The 27190-nt window shown below is 35.2% G+C and overlaps 2 protein-coding genes across 2 annotated transcripts in view; both read left to right on the top strand.

The window, feature by feature from the left end:
- LOC121422564 (fibronectin-like) overlaps positions 1-8715 on the top strand; it is a 32523-nt gene extending 23808 nt beyond the window's left edge. The window contains exons 12-16 of the mRNA XM_041617710.1: positions 2861-3112; positions 4670-4930; positions 5440-5706; positions 7601-7855; positions 8450-8715. Of these exons, the coding sequence (XP_041473644.1) occupies positions 2861-3112; positions 4670-4930; positions 5440-5706; positions 7601-7855; positions 8450-8715 (1301 nt within the window). The remainder of the gene's footprint in view (positions 1-2860; positions 3113-4669; positions 4931-5439; positions 5707-7600; positions 7856-8449) is intronic.
- Positions 8716-10943: 2228 nt separating this feature from the next.
- The window catches only part of LOC121422565 (fibrillin-1-like), a 100351-nt gene continuing 84104 nt past the window's right edge, over positions 10944-27190 (top strand). Inside the window, 14 exon segments of the mRNA XM_041617711.1 lie at positions 10944-11000; positions 11241-11501; positions 12079-12363; positions 12750-12895; positions 14446-14605; positions 16319-16441; positions 17172-17279; positions 17780-17893; positions 19263-19379; positions 20886-21002; positions 23946-24059; positions 24754-24867; positions 25614-25727; positions 26678-26791. Coding sequence (XP_041473645.1) covers positions 12138-12363; positions 12750-12895; positions 14446-14605; positions 16319-16441; positions 17172-17279; positions 17780-17893; positions 19263-19379; positions 20886-21002; positions 23946-24059; positions 24754-24867; positions 25614-25727; positions 26678-26791 — 1567 coding nt within the window. The 5' untranslated portion in view covers positions 10944-11000; positions 11241-11501; positions 12079-12137.

Raw genomic sequence — 27190 nt, forward strand, 5'->3', positions numbered from 1 at the left:
CTTGGACATTAAAATAATCAAGTATCACTGAACATCCTGTGCGCGTTTCAGGTCACATGACCAAGGTCAAAGGTCAATGAACTTTGGCTGAATTGGGTTATCTGTTGAATTACCATCATAACTTTGAAAGTTTATGGATCTGATTCATGAAACTTGTACATAAGAGTAATCAAGTATCACTGAACATCCTGTTCGAGTTTCAGGTCACATGATCAAGGTCAAAGGTCATGTAAGGTCAATGAACTTTGGCCATGTCGGGTTTTTTTGTTGAATAACCATCATATCTCTGTAAGTTTATTGGTCTAGTTCATAAAAAGTGGACATAAGAGTAACCATGTATCACTAAACATCTTGTGCGAGTTAGAGTAGTTTTCAAAGTCAGCACTGCTGCTATATTGAACTGCGTGATGCAGGTGAGACGGCCAGAGGCATTCCACTTGTTATTATTAATATCAATAGTTACAAAATATATTTCTCAGTTCAGTTCAGTTTATTTATTCAACCAATCATAAAAACAAAGAAAAATACAATGTAAACAATTAAATGAAAGGTTTGGACCCCTATAAGAAGCAGTGCTTGTGAATTGGGGCCCAACATATATACAACACATTAAAATTGATACAATACAATACATAATATACAAAAGGGGCGGGGAAAGAAAAAAAAAAGATAAACAAATTGGCTGGCCATCATTCAACACTCTCACACACACACACACACCCACACTGAACACACAATACAAACACATATCCTTATCATCTGAAAGCAGATCATGCAGAAAGAAAAGTGAGAAAGTGAGGTAGAGAAAGCTAGAAAAAAAAGGAAGAGAGAGGAGGGAGAGAGAGAGAGAAGATAAGGAGAGAAAAAGGAGATGGTTAAAAAGAATGCAACAATACATCAACAATGGGTTAAGTCTCTGAAAAAAATCTCTTTTACATAATTCCCTAAACCTTGACAAAGTGGTACTAGACCTGATATTATCATCTAAACCATTCCATTTGCTTAGTCCTACATACAAAAATGAATTCAATGTTTTGGTAGTGCGTACACGTGGTTTGTGTAATAAAAATCTTTGCCTTGTATTATACGAATGGATGAGAGAATTATTTACAAACATATTTTTAAAGATTTGAGGAACATTACCAATATGAAAATTAAACATAAATATGAGTGTGTTTAGTGTTACAAGCTTCTGAACTGGAAGAATCTTCAATTGTACAAATAAAGGATTACTATGAGCGTTGTAATCAGAATGAGCAATTATTCGAATTGCTTTCTTTTGAAGAATTTTTAATTTGATGTAATGAGATGAAAATGAATTACCCCAAATGATATTGCAATATAATAAATGTGGTAATATGATTGAATTGTACAATAACATTAATATCTTAGATGGAACAAAACACCTTAGTTTATATAATATGTCAATATTATTCTTGATATTTTTAAAGAGATATTATTAATATGAGTCTTCCAGTTCAGAAACTCATCCACAGTTATACCAAGGAAGGATATCGATGGAACACATTGAAGTGTAGTATTTTCAACAAATATTGCTTCAAGATTTTCGGGGACTCTCCTGTTCTTTGAACGAAATATGATATAATTAGTTTTTTCATAGATGAGAAGTAATTTATTGCTCTGAAACCAGGATGTCAGTTTACGTAATTCAAAGTTGGCTGATGATATAAGTTTTTAGTCATGAGATGATCTTTGTTATTGCAAGGTTGTTCGATGTTGGAATCAATGCAACAATTCGACCATCGCGAGTCCACGCTAATTTGACCTTTTCACTATCTCTGGTCTTTTGCAAGAGTTTGGCATTTTCACTTGTGAGGTCCTCTTGGATAGATTTCCGTAGACCTGCAAGTTTTCTTCTGTGTTTTAAGACTTCTGATCTTTTACGATAAGAAACAAACTTCGCTATGATTGGGCGTACTCGTTTCTTCCTTTCCTCGGGCGTCATGTTGGCTTTGAAGTTAACGCGATGACTTCTTTCCAGCTATCCTTGGTCAATGGCAATCCTAAAGATTTATTTGCCAGCTGAATAATCTTCATGTCAGTATCTTCATCTGTTGATTCTTCTTTACCAAAGAAGCGCAAACAGTTGCGGCGACTGTACTGCTCTTGCTTGTTGGTTTCATGTTATAGTTTCCGTAATTTGTCGCTTTGTTGATCAAGTTTTGACTTTAGTTGACCAAGTTCATGTGATTTCTTTCCATTTTGCACCTCCAACTCCAATATCTTTGCCTGTTGTTCTTCAAGCACTGATTGAAATTTGCTGAGTTGAGTATCAACATGGTTTGTAACTAGGTCCAGGAATCGCTTGTCATTTAGAATATCCTTAATGACAGCAGAGATCAGAGAGGCTGTTGATTCTTTCTTTTCTTTCCCAGCTCTAGTTGTGATTGTATTATCTGCCATGGTGAATGGATTTAGGTCTAGGCCTATACTTCACTAGTCTAGAGTTAAATGCTGATTAGAAATAGAACAAGTAGAAAACATAAAAAGACATAGAGACACAAGTGGTATGATTTAAATTATTTATAAAAATATTTACGAATGGGTTCAATTATCATTAATATATTTCTGAAGTTATGTTTGGAAATATGAAATGAACAACAAATTTTCATATTAACTGGCAAAGAATTCCAAAATACTGGGCCACAGAAGAAAATAGATTTATGTAAAAGGTAAGTTCTTATTTATGAAATATCTTACTGGAAGTGAAAAGTGAAATAGACAGAAATTTCTTCTCTGTTAAAAATAAAGATTTTTGAATTAAGACAAGATAAAAGTGATGCTTCTGAAGTTTTTGTCTTAAGTTTGTTTAAGTTCTTTCAATTATCTGTTCTTCCAGGTATTGGCACGTCAGTCAATGTGGGCCTAGTTACATCAAGCACAATTGCCCTGGACTGGACCCCTATCCCAGATACCAGTACTTATCAGGTAGCTTACACTGGACCAGATGGACAAGTGCAGCAGGCTTTGTCAAGCACCCCTGACACCATCCTTACCGGACTAAATCCTGTATCTCAGTATGACATCACAGTGAGAGCTATTACTAACGGTGGACAACTGGTAGATGTTGGCACTACAACTGCCACTACAGGTGCACTTTTCATTTATATCTGCATGAATTCTTGAGATAGTCCAACTTGATATATCTGCATGCAATTTGATGAATTGATTAAATTAGAAATATGAAATTAAAGACAAAGTTCATATTAATTGGCTACTTGCTCCCCCTCCCACCTGTAAAAGCCTGGTCTGAAAAAGGCCAGTTAAATTAGAGTTAATTTAATCATTTTTGTCTCACCTGCGAAGCAAAGTGAGACTATAGGCGCCGCTTTTCCGACGGCGGCGGCGGCGTCAACATCAAATCTTAACCTGAGGTTAAGTTTTTGAAATGATGTCATAACTTAGAAGGTATATGGACCTAGTTAATAAAACTTGGCCATAGGTTAATCAAGTATTACTGAACATCCTATTAGAGTTTCATGTCACATGACCAAGGTCAAAGGTCATTTAGGGTCAATGAACTTAGACCATGTTGGAGGAATCAACATCGAAATCTTAACCTGAGGTTGAGTTTTTGAAATGTCATCATAACTTAGAAAGTATATGGACCTAGTTCATGAAACTTGGCCGTAAGGTTAATCAAGTATTACTGAACATCCTATTAGAGTTTCATGTCACATGACCAAGGTCAAAGGTCATTTAGGGTCAATGAACTTAGACCATGTTGGAGGAATCAACATCGAAATCTTAACCTGAGGTTAAGTTTTTGAAATGTCATCATAACTTAGAAAATATATGGACCTAGTTCATGAAACCTGGACATAAGGTAAATCAAGTATCACTAAACATCCTGCATGAGTTTCACGTCACATGACCAAGGTCAAAGGTCATTTAGGGTCAATGAACTTTGGCCGAATTGGGGATATCTGTTGAATTCCCATCATAACTTTGAAAGTTTATGGATCTGATTCATGAAACTTGGACATAATAGTAATCAAGCATCACTGAAAATTTTGTGCAAGTTTCAGGTCTCATGATTAAGGTCAAAGGTCATTTAGGGTCATGAACTTTGGTCGAATTGGGGGTATCTGTTGAATTACCATCATAACTTTGAAAGTTTATTGGTCTAGTTCATTAAACTTGGACATTAAAGTAATCAAGTATCACTGAACATCCTGTGCGCGTTTCAGGTCACATGACCAAGGTCAAAGGTCAATGAACTTTGGCCGAATTGGGTGTATCTGTTGAATTACCATCATAACTTTAAAAGTTTATGGATCTGATTCATGAAACTTGTACATAAGAGTAATTAAGTATCACTGAACATCCTGTTCGAGTTCCAGGTCACATGATCAAGGTCAAAGGTCATGTAAGGTCAATGAACTTTGGCCATGTTGGGGTTTTTTGTTGAATAACCATCATATCTCTGTAATTTTATTGGTCTAGTTCATAAAAAGTGGACATAAGAGTAACCATGTATCACTGAACATCTTGTGCGAGTTAGAGTAGTATTCAAAGTCAGCACTGCTGCTATATTGAACCGCGTGATGCAGGTGAGACGGCCAGAGGCATTCCACTTGTTTTCTGAGGGTCTTGGTTTTTAGCCCAAGATTTAAAAAATAGTCCTCATATATTGCTGTTTTTCTAGGTATTGACACCTCAGTTACAGTGGGTGCTGTTACACCAAACACCGTAGACATCACCTGGACACCTGTCCCTGGTACCAGTATCTATCAGATAATATACACTGGACCAGACGGGCAGCAGCAAATGGGGCAGGCTCCTCATCCCACCACTGATTTCACCCTTACTGGACTTACTCCTGCATCTCAGTATGACATCACTGTAAGGGCATTTAACACTAATACTGGACAACAAACAGATATTGGCACTGCCACTGCAACTACAGGTACACATTCACGTATTGGTCTCAATTACAAAACAAAACTTAAAGTTCATTGTTTTGGGGGGGTAACTAGGCACTTCTTGATTTGACAAAAAGCATTAGCGTGAGGGTGCAAGTGTGTCAGGGATGGTGTGTATGTGTGTGTGTGTAAGATTGGGTTAGTGTGTGTGATTGAGAGTTGTATGCTGCTTGATAATTGCATGATACAAATATTAATTAGAATGGAATATAAAAATATCAATATGGATTGTCGTTGTAAGGCATTCTATGAGGGCAGGTGAAACACAAAGTTTCAATAATAAAATTAACCGGGAAGCTATCAATCTCAAAGAAGAAAGAGGTGGTCAGAGGGATTTCCTAGGCTTCTCTGATAGATCTTTGCAGATTACTCTCTCTTCAGAAAGTATGTCGATCATCAAGGTTATATATAAAACTACATTTTACTTTCTGCTCCACCATTGTAGAGTTTAGTTGGATGGAGACTTATTTTTATCTTGCAATGTTTTTACTAGGTATGGATACGACGGTAATATTAGATTCAGTTACGGAGAACACGGTTACACTTTCCTGGACGGCAATAGATGGTAGTACTTTCTACCAGGTCTTATATAGGCCTACTGGCTCAACTCAACCTGAACAACAAATGATAGTTTCTAATGGACCACTAAACACCCAAACCACACTAACTGGACTCACACCAGCTACAATGTATGATATTCGAGTTGTGGCTTTCCCAGGAGGTGCACCATTGGAAGTTGGAAGCATCACGCCAACAACAGGTCAGTACACAATTTATCTTTCAATCACGACATTCAGCCCTTTATTTTTCTTTGAAAATGTGAAGGCTATGTAGATGGTTCTTGGTAGTGTTATGCAGCTTTAAATCGTACCAAAGCCTGAAACCATGTGTTTTTAATATTTGATTATTATTATCTTATATACAGAAATCCTTTTTCCTAAAGTACAGAAATAGTCTCGTTGCCTAATATGGAAATTTTTACAATTTTTATACAAATACATGTTTATTGAAACCATCCTTCATATTTAATTTCATAGTAATCAGTATGCCTTATATATTTTATCAAAAATTTAACCAGTTATGAAAATGATGTGCAGCCAAGAGCAAATATTAGTTATGTCAATGACTGAGGAGAATTAAAAACCTAATCAAAGTCTCACTTGATTGTCCAGTTGTCTCAGGTCATTGACAATGCTATATGTATCTCTCAACATGCTCAGTCTTGATCACAACGATGATCCATCTAACACTAGTCCAGGGGCTTGTCTTACAAAGAGTTGCTATTGATCAGATCAACAACGACTATGAAAAACCAACAAACCCAAGATCTAAAATGCATGTCTGTTAAAAACGTTTTATGAATAGGTATATTCATGCATGCTTCATTATCGTGACCTTCCAGTGAGCTTCGTTTAGTTTGGAAAGGAATATTGAGGAAATTACCTGGATGAAAACTTATGATATTGGTGGATTGCCATAGTTGAGGTTGATCAGATCAATCACAGCTCTTTGTGAGATGGGACCCAGGAGCTGATTTCTTTAAAGGACAAGTCCACCCCAACAAAAACTTGATTTGAATAAAAAGAGAAAAATTCAACAAGCATAACACTGAAAATTTCATCAAAATCGGATGTAAAATAAGAAAGTTATGACATTTTAAAATTTCGCTTCATTTCACAAAAAAGTTATATGCACATCTCGGTCGGTATGCAAATGAGGGAACTGATGACATCACTCACTCACTATTTCTTTTGTATTTTATTATATGAAATGTGAAATATTTTGATTTTCTCGTCATTGTCATGTGAAAGGAAGTTTCATTCCTTACTGAACACATGGAATTCTATTATTTTAACATTTTGTGCTTCAGGCAAAGAGGTCCTAATCATCAAATTTGTAAAAATTGAAATATTGTACAACTCAAAGAATAAAAAACAAAAGAAATAGTGAGTGAGTGACATCATCGACTCTCTCATTTGGATGTAACTGGCTTGTTCATATAACTATTTTGTTAAATACAAGCGAAACTTTGAAATGTCATAACTTTCTTATTTTACATCCGATTTTGATGAAATTTTCAGCATTGTGCTTGTTTGATATTTCTCTATTGATTCAAATCAACATTTTTCTGAGGTGGACTTGACCTTTAATAGCAGATTTTTGCGTCCTTGAGAATTTTACCAGGCTAAATGTTGGCTTGACTACCATTTTCAACCTTCTGAGGCTTTTAATGACAAATTCACGAGTGGGAGTGATAAGAGGCCAACTCCAATCTGATGGGGAGGGATGGGAAAGTCTGTTGGCTCTCACTATCCGTATAGGATACTCAACAGTTTCTGATTTAATCTCATTCGATGAGCGGTACCCTCAAGACTTTGCTGGAGAGTTTGATGAACACATCATCTGTGTCATCTGCTTACATTGTTCTTAATCATTTTTGAATTTGTATAATTTCATTGCCTTCATTCTGATTTTCTCATGCCCTTTGATGACTCACTCATATTCTTTTTTTATTGTAATTAACCCTTTATCAATCTGGTGTTGAAAACAAAAAAAAGGTTGGCGCGATTATCTCTTCAATGTTTAGGTCAATTCAAATAATTTGATGAGCGCAGGTGAATGACAAATAAAAATGATATAAATTTAAATTGTAGGTATTCTGAATGAGGTTATTGTGGATTCGGTAACACCAAACACGATTGCTCTCCGCTGGACAAATTTGCCAGACAACATAAATTATGAGATAACCTACACTGCACCAGGTGGAACACAACAAGTGGTTTCCTCAGGCACCAGCCCCAACATCATCCTTACTGGACTTACTCCTGCCACTCAGTATGATATCTCAGTACGTTCAACATCTAACCAAGGACAGCAATCAGCCATTGGTACCACTACCGCTACTACAGGTAAATATTCCCTAAATAATAGTTACTAAATCCAGAGGAAAAAAATCACAAAAATGCATTCCAGAAGAAATTTTATCTCGTATGATAAGTATGATTCATCCACTATCAACATGATGGGCTCTCTGAAAGACATAATGGATGGTCCATCTGTCGCATGACATCCACACATGAGTGAATGACACAGTTGTTGGCTGCAGGAGTGGTAATCGCTTTTATTGTATATAGCAAACCCCTTATGTCCTTATTTGTGTACTGACATCCACAACTCTGGCATCTGCAACACTGTCACTTGCGTCCTCATATATTGGTATCATGTGACTTTTCCAGCCAATCAGAGACATATACTCTGCAACACACAGGGAACCCTGTTAGAGTGTACAGCTTCTTTTTACGTTTGCTCATTCTCATGAAGGCAACAAGAACGCACTTGTCAAACTATTGAGTTTAGGTAGTCCTTTTCAGGACCAACACATGCCCACTCAAGAATACATGGTTTGCCGTCAAACGGCTACACTCTTTCTTGCTTCACCCTGAAAACCTCCAGAAGTTACAGATATGTATGCTAATGCATCCCGGTGATCTTGTTTTTTGCAGTTCCAACACAAGTTACAATAACTGAAACAACTCCAAATTCAATCAGCGCAAGTTGGACAGAGATAACAAATGCCTTGACATACCGCATAGACTTTGTCAGCACTGATGGCCTACACACTGGATCTATCAATTCACCTGTACCGCCGGCAGTTATTGATAGTCTACAACCAGGTACAACGTACACAATAACTGTTCTTGGTACTACAGTGGACGGACAGACCATCCCAATTGGTTCAGCTTCTGCTACAACAGGTTGGTATGTTTAACTTGTCTACATACTGGAGAAAGATTGTAAATAGCTGTTATTATGATATATAGACCTTCCCATATTTGCAGTACTACTTTGATTAATCATGTTATTGATATCCGTATTCTTGTTTTCATCACTTTGAATATTTTTAAAATTTTAATTCAAGTTTATTTTTCTCTATGCATAAGATGAACATATGATAAAATACATGAGGAAGATTGAATACATAACATCAAAGACATAATAGGTTTGCAAGAAAAAAAGAGTATAGAGAGGGAAGCAGCCAAGAAGGACAAAATTTCCTTCTAATACATCTGACCCAAAATACTTTAAATAGAACAATTATTATATTATATTGGATGGCTCAGAATGGAATACCAGAAATATTCCAAGAGTTCGGAAAATATTGGCCCTAACGAGTGGAATATTTCTGGTGTTTCATGAAATAAAGCCATCCAATATGATTATCATCAATCCCACTCAGGAGCCGTTGGGATATTCGTCTGATTTCGATCCTATTTTTGGGTACGCTCTGATACATGCACGGGCAGTTGATGCGGACTAAAATACGCATTTTTAATGCATCGATAGAACACTCTATATGGATGATAATTGACAATATCAATAGTATGGTATAATATAATCAATGGTATAATTAAAATTATATATGCAAAATATTTACAAACAGGTTTATTTATCATTAAGACATTTCTTACCTATGTTTGAAAATATCAAATGAACAAGATGTTTTCAAATTAACCGGCAAAGAATTCCCAAGTACTTGGCCACAAAAGAAATTAGATTTATGCGAAAGGCAAGTTTTTATTTTAGGAAATATCTTATTGAAGTGAAAAGTGAAATAGAAAGAAATTTCTTCTCTGTTTAAAGTTATTAAATGAAAGCTTTCAAATGAAGAAAAAAAATATTCATTCTTTCATAAGGTAAAAATGATGCTTCTAAAGTGTTTTATCTTTAGTGTGATCTTTTTTAGCTCATCCGGCCCGAAGGGCAAGATGAACTTATGCCATGGCGTGGCGTCCGTCGTCTGTCGTCCGTCCACAATTTCAAAATGCTACTACTTTGCCATATCAAGTCCGATTTCAGTTCTGTTTGCTTCATATGATAGCACTAGGTGGGGCATTCAAAACTTCTACACAGAATTTTGAAATTCATTAAAATGCTAATTTATGCGCATTTTTCAAAATTCATAAAAAATGCTTCATTTATTGATCGATTTTGAATTTTTTGCTTCCATCTGGTAGAACTTTATAAGGTTCACCAAAATTCTACACAGAATTTTGAAATTTTGACCAGAACAATTTTTATGCTAATTTATTCGAAATTAATTTATGCAAATTTTGAAAAATTCACATAAAATGCTTCTTCTTTATTTGTTGACCGAATATAATTTTTTTTCTTCCATCTGGTAGAGCTTTATGAGGTTCACCAATCTTCTAGACAGAATTTGACTAGAACAATTTTTATGCTAATTTATGCATATTTTAAAAATTCACATAAAATGCTTTGTTATTAATTGTTGACCGAGTTTTACTTTTTTTCTTTTGTTTTTGTAGAACTTAATGAGGTCCACCAAACTTCTACACAGACTTACAAAGAAATTTTTTTTCTTCTTCATTTGTTGATCAATTTCAATTTTGTTTGCTTTATAATAGATTGAGAAGTTATTCATATATTTTCAAAACTCACAAGCATACTTATTTATATGTTGATTGACTTTGTTTATTTTTGTTCCATCTGAGAGCTACATTAGGTTCACCAAGGTTCTACACTGAGTTAAGAAACTTGACTAGATAATTATTAATACTTAATTCATAAGAAATTTATTCATAGATCACAAAAAATGCTTCTATATCATTTCTTCATTAATTTCAATTCTATATCCTCAATTTATATAACCAATATAATTCACTACAGTGTCAACTGGGCTGAAATTAGAATTGTGTTAACTTTTGTTGCAAGATGCCGGTGGAGCTTCACATCATTGATGTGCTAGTTTAAAAAAGTCCTTAAAATTATCTTATATTCCAGGTATTGGCACTTCAGTCAATGTGGGCCCAGTTACATCAAGCACAATTGCCCTGGACTGGACCCCTATCCCTGATACCAATACTTATCAGGTAATTTACACTGGACCAGATGGGCAACAGCTGCAGGATTTTCCGACCACCCCTGACACCATCCTTGCTGGACTGAATCCTGTATCTCAGTATGACATCACAGTGAGGGCTATTACTAACAGTGGCCAACTGGTAGATGTTGGCACTACAACTGCCACTACAGGTGCACTTTTCATTTATATCTGCATGAATTCTTTAGATAACCCAGCTGTATATCTGCATGTAATTTGATGAATGTGATTAAATTAGAAATATGAAATATAGACAAAGTTCATATTAATTGGCTACTTGCTTCCCCCCTCCCACCTGTAAAAGCCCACTTAAATAGAGTTAGTGTAATTTTTTTCTGAAGGTCATGGTTTTCAGCTCAAGAAATAGTCCTTAAATATTGCTGTTGCTATAGGTATTGACACTTCAGTTACTGTGGGTGCTGTTACAACAAACACCATAGACATCACCTGGACACCTGTCCCTGGTACCAATATCTATCAGATAATATACACTGGACCAGATGGGCAGCAGCAACTAGGGCAGGTTCTTCATCCAACCACTGATTTCACCCTTACTGGACTTACTCCTGCATCTCAGTATGACATCACTGTAAGGGCATTTAACACTGATGCTGGACAACAGACAGATATTGGCACTGCTACTGCAACTACAGGTACACATAATATCTTACAGTTTCACGCACTGGTCACAATAAAAACAAAATAATACTTAGTTATTTTTTTGTAATTGGGCAATTATTGATTTGCAAAAAGCATGAACTTTCAGCACTATATACATATGATATAAATATGTATATTCATATAATATATATATGTATATAAAAAGAGTGTACACATTTTATATGGTATATGTTTCCACTTGGATGGTCAGGAGTTATTCTGTGTTGTGACGTGAAATTTAACGTTTGTACTGAAGAGAAGCATAAATGAAATAAAATAAAGAGTACATGTTGCTATCTTTGTAAATTATATTTTTATGTCTAAAGATTACCAATCTAAAAGAATAATCTGATCAATGCAAAGCAGAGAGACATTGATGGACTGACTTGTCAAAGTGCAGACTTACCCTTCTCCCTGAGTCAATATACATAGGGGGTATCCTGATATATGTTTAGGGTATAGGAGTTTGATAATTGTTCAAATGTCAACCATTTTATAATTTGAGATGTTTTTGATTTGTTTGTTTAGTAATAATTATTAAGAGGTTATGCACATTGCCTTTTCTCGCAGATACACTGCTTAATCTGGTTGCCAGTGCTCAAAACATCCAAACAACTAGCTTCGACATCATGTGGGAAGACAGACCTGAATTCACTTATACTAGCTACATTGCGACAGTCAGTGAAGTAGGGGGTACTTTTTCAGTACAACTTCCAGCCACTGCGAATCGGGATGGTAGAAATATAACAGTCAATGCTGCAGGCCTTACTTCCGGCACAGAATACGATGTTAACATCCAAGGTGTGACCGGTACGGGAGTGCGTGAGGATCAAGTCAATTTCAACGTTTTCACAAGTAAGATGATTGCTTGACAGTTTTCAAAGTCATATTGTATTTTGAAATCCAATGTTGATTTGTTGATTTTGCATCATGGAAGCCAATTAAACTCTCTGTCACCAGAATTATACCCCCATTTGCTGTCCATATCCTTATATTCAACATGTACATACCTTCATGCCATGAGTGGTGATCATGGGGGGGGGGGGGGATGTTATCAAATGTTGTACTGCAGCCTATGGGAGAGGGTGGTCTGGCCCCCTCCCTCCCCTAGGAATTAACATCTTAGGATATCACTTTGTGTTCTCACTTCCACTTTATAAAAATGAAACGTATCTTTGAATGCATCACCCTATGAGCCCTAGATACTTTGACAGTTATGTCTACATCTCATATGACCACAGGGCCAAATCCACCCATCGATGGTCGCTTCACCGAGATAAATGGAATGACAGTACTACTTGAATGGAATCCACCTGCTGATGGGAGAATAGATGGGTATGTAGTGATACATGGTGCAGAAACCCAGGATCCAACTACTTTGACCCAGGTAAGGATAATGATAATAATAATAGCGGCATATTTACCCAGGGTAGTCACTTCAGTTCCGAAAACTGTTCTCCCAGCAGGCCCTGCTATTATTACCCCGGCTTTAGCACGGCTACCTTGATCTGGCGCTCGAGCATTCGAGAAATTTCTTCCTATCGGGTACCCATTCACCTCACCTGGGTCGAGTGCAGCACAATGTGGATAAATTTCTTGCTGAAGGAGATTACGCCATGGCTGGGATTTGAACCCACGACCCTCTGTTTCAAAGTCCGAAGACTAATCCACTGGGCTACAACGCTCCGCGATACTCACATGGACATTGAATAAAACTGCTTTTAACAGCTTGGCATTTGTTACAGATCTTATGCACTACCCTACATCTTGACCTCATATTTTCTGATATAGCTCACTCTACTCTTGTGATTTCATTCTTTAACATTTTAAGAAAAATAATTTCTTTATCAATCAATCAGTTAGTCAACTTTTGACAAAAAAGTAAACTTTGTGTTCAGGTATGTGTTAACTTTAACCCTTTGATACCTAAATTATTAGCACATTTTGACCATATTCACAAATTCACAATGTTCCATGATTCAAGCCCCTATTGGCATCTTCCCCATGCTGTTACCCAGCCCGGTCCGACTGAAGTAGTTTAGCTTCTTGTAGACCTAGTCTACAGATATCAGTATCATCTAAAATCACATTCAAAATCATTGCTTTGACTCAAATAAAATTTATCAATAACTTCCCCACAGTCAGCAGGTGACTTGCTGTGTATGATGCCACACATGCCTCTGCAGTTACTGTAGAGTAGTATATTACTGTCATTTTTTATTCTAAAACTTTGCGAAATCAATACAAATCCTGACAGAAATTATCTACTGGATATCTCTCCATATACTAGAAAGAGGACATTATTTTTAAAAAAGATCTCCTGACATTTAGAACCCATGTGTTTCAAGTCACATGGCTTTGAGTATTTTCAAGTTCACCGTGATGCCGGAATCCAGCCTTTTGGGTTCAAAGGGTTAAATGATGGGAATATAATGATTAAAATTGTGTCCCCTCCTTTGCCTGCCACCCCCCCTTTTCTGCTAATTAGGATTTTAATTCCTCTGTTATCCCCTTTCTTGCATTATGTTTGTTTGTTTGGATTTTCATGTTGTACGGTAAACAGGGGGATAGACCTTGATAGGCCGATGGCTTTCTGTCCTTCCCCCACATCCGCCATACAGCGGAAATCATTGTTTTTATTTACTGTGTTTTACTATCGGTTTATGACTACTTATACTTTATACTTGTCAATATCTGTTCTGTCGTATAAGAATTTTATTTGTATTTATGTATTTTTGTATTTTAAAGAGGTGTGAAATAAATGAATCTGAATAATTGAGAATCTGATTTGACACCCAAGTACAAGTTGTGTGTAAAGTCATTCACAATTTCCGAACAGCTTTATAAAACATCACCTGGTTAATGAGATGAACAAATCATTTGCAGGTCAGATATGATTCATAAAGAATTTTTCTAATTACATGTACATTCACACAGGCTCCTATCCCAGTTGGTCAGACGGCATACGCCATCTCGGGACTCAATCCTATCATACCCTCTACCATAGGACTGGTATCATATCGGAATTCAACTGATACATTCAGTGATTTTGCCGAGCTACTTCAGCAACAAAATTCTAACTTGGAAATAAATAGAGGTGAGTCCCAAGATACCGAGCCATCCTTGTTTTCCCAATTACCTTGATTCAAGGTAGTCAGTGATTTATAACCTGCCATTTATGTAATAATGAAATTCAGTTTCTCTTCTGTACTTTGATACGAAAAGTGATCTGAATAATTTATGCATAAATGATGAAGAAGAATTTGAAAATTCAGCATAAACACAGAGATGCGTAGAAGAATTGGTTGAGATTTAACCCTAAATAGACTGGGCTATTTCGACGCCTAAAAAGACTGGGCCCCCCCTTATGATCTCGGCTGTTGATCGCGCGATCGCAACGAAAATTGGCACACGCATTACCCATGGCATTATCTACAAAACTATAACATCAAATTTGGCAAAAAATCTCATGTCTCATTAATTATGCTAATTTATGCGTAAAATGATAAGTTTGCTCTAATTAATAAGATAATGCCCCTGAAATGCTATTTTTTGTTTCACATACTCTAGATAGGCATCTGATCAAATTAATTTAAAAAAATTTCAAAATCAAATTTATTTTCTTATGTATTCTATTGTTTTCTAAATTTCTTATGTATTTCTTTGTTTTTCGACTTTTTGTTTTTTATTGTTTTTTCAATGGAAATTATCGGGGACTTTATTTTTGACCATAAACAAGATAAAATTAATTGATTTTGAGCAGTAAAAGGAAAAATAGTGATACATTTATGAATTTTGGCTAATAACACTATTTGCATTGGATTTGCACACAAATTCACGTTTTTGAGTAATTTTGGGTCTGCATGCACTTACAAAATGTTGTATAATTTTGGAAACGCGTACCCGGGGGTCACAATTTTGGTCGCAAAAGTTGTGCAAAACTTGAAAGTAAAAAGTCAGTGAGCGACGCGGTCAAAAAATTTTGCGCAGCGGATTTATCGCGAAAAATGTTGAGGGGGGGCTGAATCAGCCCCCCCAGTCTTTTTAGGGTTAAGAATGCGATGACTTCGAATAATAAAGGGATGTATACTTTATATACTTTGCTAAGTTTCTTTTGCTTATCTCTAAATGAGAGTGGATTTTGCTTCACATGTGAGTTTCTGTGAAATATATTTCTGGCATGCCTCAGAATTTGTAATTAGTATTCTGCAATGCGTGAACAATGCACTGAGTATTTGGTCTAAAATTCAAAGATGAGATTTCATTCTTGCTATTTAATGTTTAATTTATATTCAAAACATTTAATGATTGTGATATCAGTTATAAAAGCTTGCTTCTATCTAGGTCTCTTATTTCTCTGACTCAAATTAAGTTTAAAATATTTATAGAATGATTGTCCTTCTGTCCTACTGTATACTTCTCATTCATTTTCCAATCTTAAATTGTGCAATATTGGAATATTGAAATGTCATATGATAGATATAAAAAATAAATATAATTAAAAAAAAAGAAGAATATGATTGCTCCCCTTGAATTTCCAATTCGTTCGTGCATTCCTGAAATTGCCCTTGGTGAATGTGTCCCATGTCTTTCTAGATACACTGCTATTTCTACCAATAACAAATTATAACCTTTTAAAGATTCTTCTTGCAGGTGATAACCCATGCGCAAGTAGACCATGTAGGAATGATGGATAGTGTGTTGGTGTATCAGAAAGCATATTCTGATGTGATTGCATCACTGGTGTCTTTCTAGATATGCCACTATTGCTACCAACAACTGATTTACTTTTCCATTCTTCTTAATACAGGTGATAACCCATGCGCAAGTAGACCATGTAGGAATGATGGACAGTGTTTTGGTGTGTCAGGAGGCAGTTTCAGATGTGAATGCATCAATGGTTTCAGTGGTACTACCTGTGAAGTAAACACAGGTAATAATAATCTTATTCTTAAATTCATATGTGTGAAAGTAGGGAGTGAATTCAAATGAAATACATTTTCTTTGATATTGATAAAGCATTGTCCTTATTCTCTTTGCCTTCATGCGTTAAACTGGCATTTAAAGAAAACTAGAAATGATGGATTGCACGTTTTTGAAGTGGTCTTGTGGTTGGCTACACACGCAGTTATAAATAAATCATAAGAATAATTAAACAGGCAACTCAGTAAGTAAAAATGATGATTTAGATGGATATTCAATGATTGAAGATTATCAAAATTTGATTAAGGGTTTCAGGAAATTCATTTCCTATTTGTTGAAACCTCTGCTTGAAATGGCAGGGAGAAAGTGAAGTACCTCATTACCAATTTACCCGTTCAGCGTAAATTTGGGCATAACTTAGGAACAGCTTTATGAAAGTTAAATTAACGCTTTACGGAGCGGAAACTTTATCACTTGACACTGTAGGAGAATAGCAGGGAATGTTTCACAAAGACTTGAATTTAACATAGAGTCATTCTTAAATCCTGATACGCAAACGGTAAGTAACAGGCAACCTAATTGATCAATACCAGTAGAATGCATCTCATTTAGCATGATTTGACCAATGCAGTGATGCTTTTCATACTACTTGCAGCTGGGAACTTAGGTGCAACACTTAACTCTTCATGAAAAAAATGCCTCAATAATAATTAATGTTCTAGATTTTTATTCCCTTCTAGATGAATGTAACAGCTTTCCTTGTCAAAATGGAGGGACCTGTACTGATCTTCAAAATGGTTATATCTGTCGCTGCCTTACTGGAATAACTGGCACAAACTGTGAGATAAGTATGTAAACACGAATATTTTTTATCAATAAATTGTGAGTTGTAATGTGGTATATTTCGATAATTGGAGGTAGTATGATTGATTTTCAGAAAACTGTTTACTTTGGGGATTATATTATAAGTATGAAGATCAAGAGGCTATCATGAAGGCTGTATCTGGTGCCAATAAGCCAGCAAACTTTTATTATCTTTATATTTTTATAGAGTTATTTTTAAAAAGAAACTAGTGACAAGCACTGGGTAAAGACACTGAATTGAAATCATTGGGTACAGTTTCTGGAGTATGGATCTATTCAATAGTTCTTTAAATAGATGTAATTGAATATTAATTTAAAAGTTATAGTCATTTTTAGAAAATTCAATTATGGTTTAATCATGAACAATGCAATTCACCAAGACTCAAATAATTTTGAAATATTTGAGCATACTCGTCTTTTACGTGTTACTAGCTCTCATTATTCACTTGTGATTTTTATTTACGGATTTTTTCTTCATTTCTAGGACCGCAGCCTTGCTCCAACAATCCTTGTTTAAATGGTGCGACCTGTGTGGAAGTATTTACAACCTTTACATGCTCTTGTCTTGCTGGCTTTACTGGCACGTTGTGTGAAACAGGTAAGTCATACATGTTTACACTACTTCTCCAGAGTAATCATGGAGTAGGGTTATGATTATTAATAAAACTTACCAAAACTACAAACGCTTGAACAGCCCTAAATTCAAATGTTATGACAATAAGCATGATTTGCGATTTGAAACCCTCCTTTCCTTGTTAAACAAACCATTGGCAGTCTGGACATAATAATTCATTCCTGATGTTTTTTTTTTATCATTAATGTCTTTATTTTGAATTTGTCTTAAATAAAGTAGTTTTGAAGCCTTATTCTTTGGTTTATCTTATTTTTTGATGGTCTTACTTATTCATATAGGGTGAGGTTTCACAAAACTATGTGATTGTTGACTAACAAAGGTAGTGGAATTACATCTTGCTATCCCCGGATAACATTACATTATTTGCCTGATTACTAAAACATTTTGATGGTTTCAATTATATTCATCATATTCATATATATAGTCATGGGGAGCAGAGTGTTCCTGATGCTTTTGAGTTATATAACCAATGCAATGTAGTATGGTAGAGCTATATCAAAGAGTAATGAAGGAGACCAGGGGCCCGTTGCAGAAAGAGTTGCATCGATCGCAACTCTAAAAATCATGCGGAACTCTAAAAATCATGCGCAACTTGATTTTCAACCAATCAACAGCGCGCATTTGGGACTTGCGTTTGATTTTTTGACTTGCGTTTAAACGCAACTCTTTCTGCAACAGGCCCCTGTACCAAGTTCGCTTCTGGTGAAGTCACTGGCCCTTATTCTGAAGTTGGGTTTGATTTTAATAAAATCTTGTCTAAAGTTGTGGTTTCAAACTTTCAAAAGATTTCAAAAGCCAATTGTAACAAATCTCTAACATTAGTGGTTCAATTCACTAGCTCATTTTGACTTTTGAATCATTCTTAACCGTCTGGGTAGGATGAATAAGATAGTTGTCATCACCATTAGAAAATTAGGAAAGAGCACAGTATTACAAAAAAAAAGGAAAATGTAAACAAACTCTGACATACTTGACTTTCCATAATTTTAGCACAGGGTTAGACCATGTTCTAAGTTAAACCCAATTTTATTATAAGAGGAAATAAGTCTAAAGCTTTAGCACTGGTTATCAGTCTCCTGCATCATTCTTTATTTATATTGATGTCTTGATTTATATGAACATATATTATGTATTTTAAAAAATAACCTGTGATCATCCTTGACCAATCATAACCATGACATTGTTTTGTTCAAACATTATGATTACCAAGATAATTTATTGTATTGTCATATTCCAATTGCATTGTTGGTGACTCCAAGATAGGTATTCTTAAACAGTGAATGTAGAAATTGGTGAAATAAGAAAAAATACATAATTCAAACTCACTTCACAGATATCGATGACTGTGCACCAGTCGACCCCTGTCTCAATGGTGGCATCTGTGTAGATGCAGTCAACAGTTTCATGTGTATATGCCAAACTGGCTTCTCGGGCACTAACTGTGAAATAGGTAATACATGAATTTCATATATTTATGAATATAACCAAACTATTATTTCAAAGTATGAAACCATGTGGTTATTTATGGAATTTAAAAGGCATTTCATGTCACTGACAGTTCTTTTTCATAGAATGGAAAGTCATGGACATATATTTTTTTGTAATTGAATGTGTGTATCAAGCACTTGGATTAGTAGTAGTTGGCACTACAATTAAGATTTTTCTATCTTGGACAAAGACACAAAAAATGAATAATTTGTATTGGCATATAAGAAAAATGATCATTGAGTTTGCTATAATGCATTGCCACAGCTGTGCATGGATGCATGCCGTAATGCCTAGCTCCATTGACCCTAATTTTTCTGGGGGGGGGGGTCATTATTGCCCCCCTGTCAAATTTTTGTCGGTACTTCCTAACGCCTCATTATTTCAAAACAAAATTCCATTACATTTTTTCTGATCTTTCCCGCACATTTTAATACCAAATTTATGGCAATCGAACCACCGTGCAGGTGTCAGATTACATTTACCGAACACATGTTTACTGAAATTTCACTATTTCTCTATATGACTAGCTCCATTCACCCTAATTTTTCCGGGGGGGGGGGTCATTATTGCCCCCCTGTCAAATTTTTGTCGGTACTTCCTAACGCCTCATTATTTCAAAACAAAATTCCACCGTGCAGGTGTCAGATTACATTTACCGAACACATGTTTACTGAAATTTTACTATTTCTCTATATGACTGTGCATGTTACCTCATATGGACAAAATCAGGAGCATTTCCAATTCATGTTAATACTGTACTAGTATCGTTGTTTCAATTAGTGTGAATAATTACCACACACACCCTCACCCACACCCACACCCTGCACATAAGCATCTGAAAACGCTTGATGAGAAACAAAGAAATACGTAAGAAAATTGAAAAACAATGAAATACATAAGAAATAATTACCACAACCTATCCTTTTCTTTGAAGAATTAATGAGGGAGTTATGAAAGACATTGGTACCAAAAATTGCTATTCCCTCGGCTATATTTAGTGTGAAATACCAAATTCTATGATTTCTCGCATAAATTAACATTAATCAATTAATAAAAAAGGGACTTCCGTAAATCCAGCTATACTATTTTGTTAGATTACATTATTCTTGACCCTTTTGCAAAATTTTGAGGCAACTGGACCACCCATGGATGAGATCTCGGGGGGGGGGGGGCCACAATTGCCCCTCCCCAGTAATAACAAGCTTTGATATACCCGGGAGTATTAGGGTTAAGAGATTAGCCTTTCAAGGTACAATGCCCCCATTTGAAAGCATTAAATTTGAACACATATTGATTATTTTAGTTTGGTTTCCTTTGATATTGCAGGGTAATTACTTGATATTGGGATAATATGTAAATGAATAAACAATGAATTAATGTGCGATAAAAAATTGAATGAGTGATTTACACAGATTAATCAAATGCATATATTTGATATGCATACATGTATTGATATCATACATTATAGATATAGATGAATGCAATCCTGATCCTTGTCAGAACGGTGTGTGTATTACAATTGCACCGGGATCCCCCTTCACATGTGTTTGTAATCAAGGCTTCACTGGGCAGAATTGTGAGACTGGTAAGCTTCATTTGTTCTACTTTTTATTTGTTTTGTACAGAAGCAGTTCAAGCTTGTGAGAAAATAGTATCACGACAGCTTCAAAGTATCACATATTAAACTTTAGAGTATTCCAATAGTATTTGATGAGCTTATCACACATTTAAAGTCAAAAGTCAGTACTGTCAATGTCAGAATTGCAACAAGAGTGATCGCTCACTGAAATTTTTTCAACTAGTGACTGAGATTGAACACAAGTGTGATTGGACTTCAAACGGAATCAAAACCCAAGGAGAGAATCAATCTTATAAGAGCAATTTAAAAGAATATTAATAAAAATCTGATATAGAATGATAATGATAATAATATGTAAAGCTAATGTATCACTTATATTTAAAGAAATCAATCTCTAAGTGCTGTATAAAAGTAATTATGGCATAACAGAAACATGTGTAAGCAGACACACCAAATTAGTAAATAAGTCCACAATATATCAATGTTAAAAAAAAGTTTATGTCATTGTGAAGAGGTGACATTTAAGTCGATCTTGAATGATTCAACTGTGGTCTTAGTTCCGATGTGCAGTAGTAAAGCATTCCAAAGTGTAGGTGCAGTGAAGGCAAATTTCCTAGAACCATAGTGCTTGGTATGTGCAGATGGGATCCTGAAGAGTAGGTGATTTTGTGAATGAATGGTACACGGATGGTGATACCATTGAAGTAGTTCTGAAATGTACGAAGGTGCAAGTCCATGTAGAGCCTCGTAGGTGATGAGAAGTGTCTTGAATTTTATTCATTTATCAACTGGGAGCCAATGAAGATTGTGCAGAATGGATGACGTAGGTGCTGAACATCTAGTGCGTGTAGTGATACGTGTGAAGATATTCTGAATTCTCTGTAGCATGGAAAATAATAGAGTTTGGAAATTCTTGAAAAACTTTCTGCAGGGGTCCTCAAATTACCAAACATGCTTTCACCCTAATTCTCTGGAGGGGGGGGGGGGAACAATTTTCGCGATATATCTGCTGCACAAATTTTTTTGACCTCGCCGCTCACTGACTTTCTACTTTCAAGTCTCGCGCAAATTTTGAGACCAAATTTGTGACGCCTGGGTACGCAGTTACAAGATTACGCAACATGTAAGTGCATGTCAGACACAAAATTGCTCATAAACGTGATTTCATGTACAAATCCTATGCAAATTGTGTATTTAGCCAAAATTAAAAAATGTATCATTATTTCTGCTTTTACTGATTAAACGAAATCAATTTTGTCTTGTTTATGATCTAAATTCAGTCTGGAACCATTTCCATCAAAGAAACAATAACAAAACAAAGAAATACGCAAGAAATTAAAAAACAATAAAATACATAAGAAATCGGTCTTGATACCAGAATTTTTTCCTTCACAATTGTTAGGAATGCTATAAAGAATATTTTCCCCCAAAAATAGCATTCTAGGAGCTTTAGTGAATCAGAGCAGAAAAGTATGATATCATGAATAAATTAGCATAATTAATTCATATAAAATAAAAATGTATGAATTCAGTGAAATTTACCAATGCAACTGCATAGATTATGTCATTCTCTACCATCATGCAAACTTTCGTTGTGATCGGGCAATTCGCGGCTGAGATCTTAAGTGGGGGGCCATAATGGCCCCCCCCCCCCTGGAATGACAATAATCAAAATACCCCGAGAGATTTAGGGTTAAAATGGCTGATATTGTGGACAACTTCTCCTTTGTTATGTACTAAAATTCTCTGATTTCCCCTATTTGAAAGATAGTTTTGTAGATTTGAGGATCCCAAAAGAAAGTAGATTAAGACACTTCAGATTTTCACTCTTGTTTTATAACCAATTTTGCTATTTATATTGATCGTTTTATTAATTTCAAATCTTATGAGGTTTCCCTTTTTTACTGCTTATACACCTTCCCCAATACAATGTTCTTTAAAGTTTATATTTACCTGGCTAATTCAAATGTATATCTAAATACCAGTTGCCCTTTAATTACGTTTCAATCACACTATATTGCATTGTTCTTATACATATCAATTTCAATATGCTTTTTCTATATGAATTATTGCTTGTATTAATATAATAATCTATATACATGTTTTTATTCTTGGGGTGTTTACATACAGGTCCAGGTCGGGAAGGATAGCCTGCGGGCTACAGTTATTTATTTAACTTTTTCCTTTTCCAGGCAGGTGTGGACTTGTTCTGCAAACATCCCTTTCCACTCTGTAATTGTATTTTCTCCTGTAAATTGATTGTAAACTCTTTTTGTTGAAATGCCTAATAAAAATAATGATAATAATAATCCATTGCTGTTCCTCTTTCTCCTCAAATTGATTCTCGCTCCTTGGATTTTTGTTTCCTTTAAGACTATCCCACTGTATCCATACAGTTGATTGATCACATATGCCTTTCAATGAGACATAAAACCACAGTGGGGAAAGTAAACACAGTCACAAATTACAAAACATAAATGTTACACCATCCTTTTAGTGTAGGAGTAAACCAAAATACATAAAAATGACTAAGCCTAGTAAAATAATAGAATAAAAAGAGAAAATAATTCCAGTAATACAGAAAACTTTCACCAGTTGGGGATGACAAATTAAATAATCATTAAGGTGGGTTGAAGCTTAAAAATTGCTAAATAATTCCAGTATTCTAAAGTGTGTGATAGAAAAATACATGAACAGTAAATAAATGCTTTACGTTATTTCCAAAGCATTAGAAAATTCAGATAGAAATCATTATCTCCAGTAAATTTTGAATTTCCTTCGTATTTGTAAAGTTGTACAAAATAATAACTATGCAAACAGTAGATAGTAAACATTTTTCAAATAAATTCTTTGTAATTATATGTAGTTTTTTTGTTATACATTGAAATAATTGTGGTGCTTTCTGTACATTAATTCTTTTCTCAACACTCTTTTCCTTAAATCATTTAGAAATTAATGAATGTAATTCGATGCCCTGTCTCAATGGCGGTACCTGTATAGATGCTCTGTTAAGCTATGTGTGCAGATGTGCACTTGGGTTCACCGGAGTAAACTGCGAATCTCGTAAGTTGATCAGTGATATTAGTTTCATATATAATTAGACCACTGGATCATTGCCATTTGATTCAGCCAGATTTTCTTTAATTTCTCCATCAATGCTTTCTTGAAATATCTAAAAAGGTTGATTATACTTTAGGAAACAATTGAAATTTTGCAGAGATTACTTGTTCTCTTTTTTCTGGTCAACTCCTAATCAATGTATTACATAACGTAAGCCTTATGCCAAAAGGGCCTTAACCCGATTTTAGGGGTTCTGAATATTTTATAATAAATTTAACACATTTCATGTAAAACTTAATAACTTAACACGTTTATCGAAATTGGCTTCAAAAGCAAAAAAACGACCACAAACTTTTGATTATTAGAGAGGCCAAAACCTTTATAAACGCCATTATCTCGGAATGGCCAAAAGCAGTTAAGGCCCTTTTGGCATAAGGCCGACGATATTTTCTCCTTCAAACCAGTTGATGTCCCTAGTGGATCACACCTTGTGATATAATTACACTCTAGAGTTTGAACATAACACCAAACTGTGTAAAAGTAATAAGAAGAGGTGTTCAATTGAAGCTAAAACCCAAGGGTGTTGAAGTAACACCACAAACTTAGCAAAATGTTAAATGACTGGTGTTGCCCTGTTTGTACATCTACACCAATAAACACTAAAATATTTGCTGTCTATTTTTTTCTTCTTCAAAAGCAACTGATGAGTGTGCCAGTCAACCATGCCTCAATGGAGGAACTTGCGTGGATGGTGTAAACGCGTACGAGTGTAGATGTCCAATGGCCTTTGGTGGGATAAACTGTGAAACAGGTCAGAGCCAGACTCATAATATATTTCCTGTTGAGCCACGGTAGAAGCCAACAGCAAAAGGAGTTTAGGCCTGTGAAACTGAACTTTTCTTTCAGATTGGTGAAATTATTCTTCACTGGTTTAATACAGACATACATGCCATACAAAGTGCAGTTTGGGTATTTGTAATGATTCCTTTTCACTGCCACTTTTTGATGACATGATGAATACATGACTTGTTGTGTGTGAGTACTAAAAAAAGTATGGAGTCAAAATAAGTATTTTGTTTCAGAATTGGAACGGATCAAACATATCCCAAGTTTTTAAGCATACTGAAATAAAGATTATGTTTTCATATTTACCATCTGGTCCACTGTGGTCCTTGAACTGAATTGTGAAATATCCAAGTGTAAAACCTCATTAATTTCCTGGTTTTTAAAATGAAATTGCATTGAACATCAGAGGAACCTAATTCCTTTGGAATCTTTTGTGCACCTTTAGCAACGGAAACTGTTTGCCTCAACTTAATCGTCAGTTGAAACTAAGCTATGGCAGTCTCTATGGTTTAATACATTAGGAAATTGTTTTTGTATTTATTTATTGGTATCATCATGATGATCATTACACTATTCAAAATATCAATTCAATAATCTAATAATATCTTTGAATTAACACCTATTTATAGATTTATCAGTATTTTCATTGTAATATTCATCGTCATATGTCTTGCCATTATCACTTAATACACAATTGGATCACAAATGCAGATATCAATGAATGCTTATCGGGACCATGCATGAATGGTGCCACATGCTTTGATCAGTTGGGGTTCTTCCGATGTCAGTGTCCTACAGGGTACGAGGGACCAACATGCGCTACGGGTAAGTCAGTCTCAATAGCCTTCATATGTATGTGGTTGAAAGGTGTTCAAATCCTGGAAAAAGGCAAAAAGTCCATCCATCAAAAAATCATTCTGAAAATGCGAGCATGAATTGAAATGCAAGGCTATCACAGAGCTGCCAAGTAGTATGGATTTTCAGTATTTAGTACTGAAAAATCAGAAGAATACTGATGTTTCATGCAAAATACTGATTTCTAAAGTTTCCGTTTTATGTGTTGTCTTATGGTATTTCATTGAAAATACTGATGTCATCAAAATACTGATTTTCAGCTTTATTTCAGGTTGGCAGCTCTGCTATCAAATGCTCAGGGTGGCATGCAGATATCTAAAATTGTGAAACCAAAAGAGAATGTCAGTATCAAAGTAACTATTACTTTTAACTTGTGTATCATAGAACAACTCTCGGAACCTGAATGAATAATGGTTATGAAATCTATAATTGTGATTCTGGGATATTTCATGGCATAGAAGGACATTCGTCTATGCCCCACTATGTTTTAGTGTGACTGAATCGGTTCGGATATGTTATCATTGTACAGGGTCCTTAATGAGGGCATTTTCTAATTAAAGACATGAATGAATGAGCAAATCAATAATAATTGTGCAATATCAGATAAAAATGACTGGTTTCCACTGCGTTGATACTACATATTATTTCCAATAGCGCTAAAAATAACGATAAACATTTTCAATATCAAACCAATTTCATGAATCTAAACCAATCAGAATACATTTCTTCAATATGAAAAAAAAATTATTTTGTCATTCATTGGGTGTCTTCGTACATACATTGGTCTCAATGTAAATACATGTACATGCATTGTAAGTAACTGTTTTTATTATATGTGGAACCCAAATGAGTCAAATCAATCAAATGGATGATGTGTTCCAGTTTGTATCATCCGTTAATTTTGTGTGTTTTCTATCCAGACATCAATGAATGTGCAAGTACTCCATGTCAGAATGGCGGAACATGTCTGGACTTCCCAGGGTTATACATTTGTAACTGTGTCCAAGGTTTCTCTGGTATTCACTGTGAAATAAGTAAGTATTAACAAATGGCATGAAGCCTACAGCCTCACCTAATTCTTAATTCATTATTAAAATTCCCCAATACACACATGGCACACATAAAACATATCTATTGTTGCCATGAACCCAACTCGCTGTTTGTGAAATTATATATCTGTCTATTATTACGGGTTGTCTGGTTCAGTGGACTCATGATTGTGAGTTCGAATCCCGACTCTGCCATTGTCTCCACTTTCATAAAAAGGCCCGATAGTAATATCTGTCATTCATAAGATCAGCGGTTATGGCTGATTAATCTAGAACCTAGACGGAAAATGTTTCCTAGGTAATTGGTGATATGCCAGCTTGGCTTTTATCAGCAAAACGCTGTCCTGAAGAGTTCTACGGGAGTTACCAAGATATTAATGTATT

The sequence above is a fragment of the Lytechinus variegatus genome, chromosome 10, assembly GCF_018143015.1.
Source record: "Lytechinus variegatus isolate NC3 chromosome 10, Lvar_3.0, whole genome shotgun sequence".
Classification (NCBI taxonomy): domain Eukaryota; kingdom Metazoa; phylum Echinodermata; class Echinoidea; order Temnopleuroida; family Toxopneustidae; genus Lytechinus; species Lytechinus variegatus.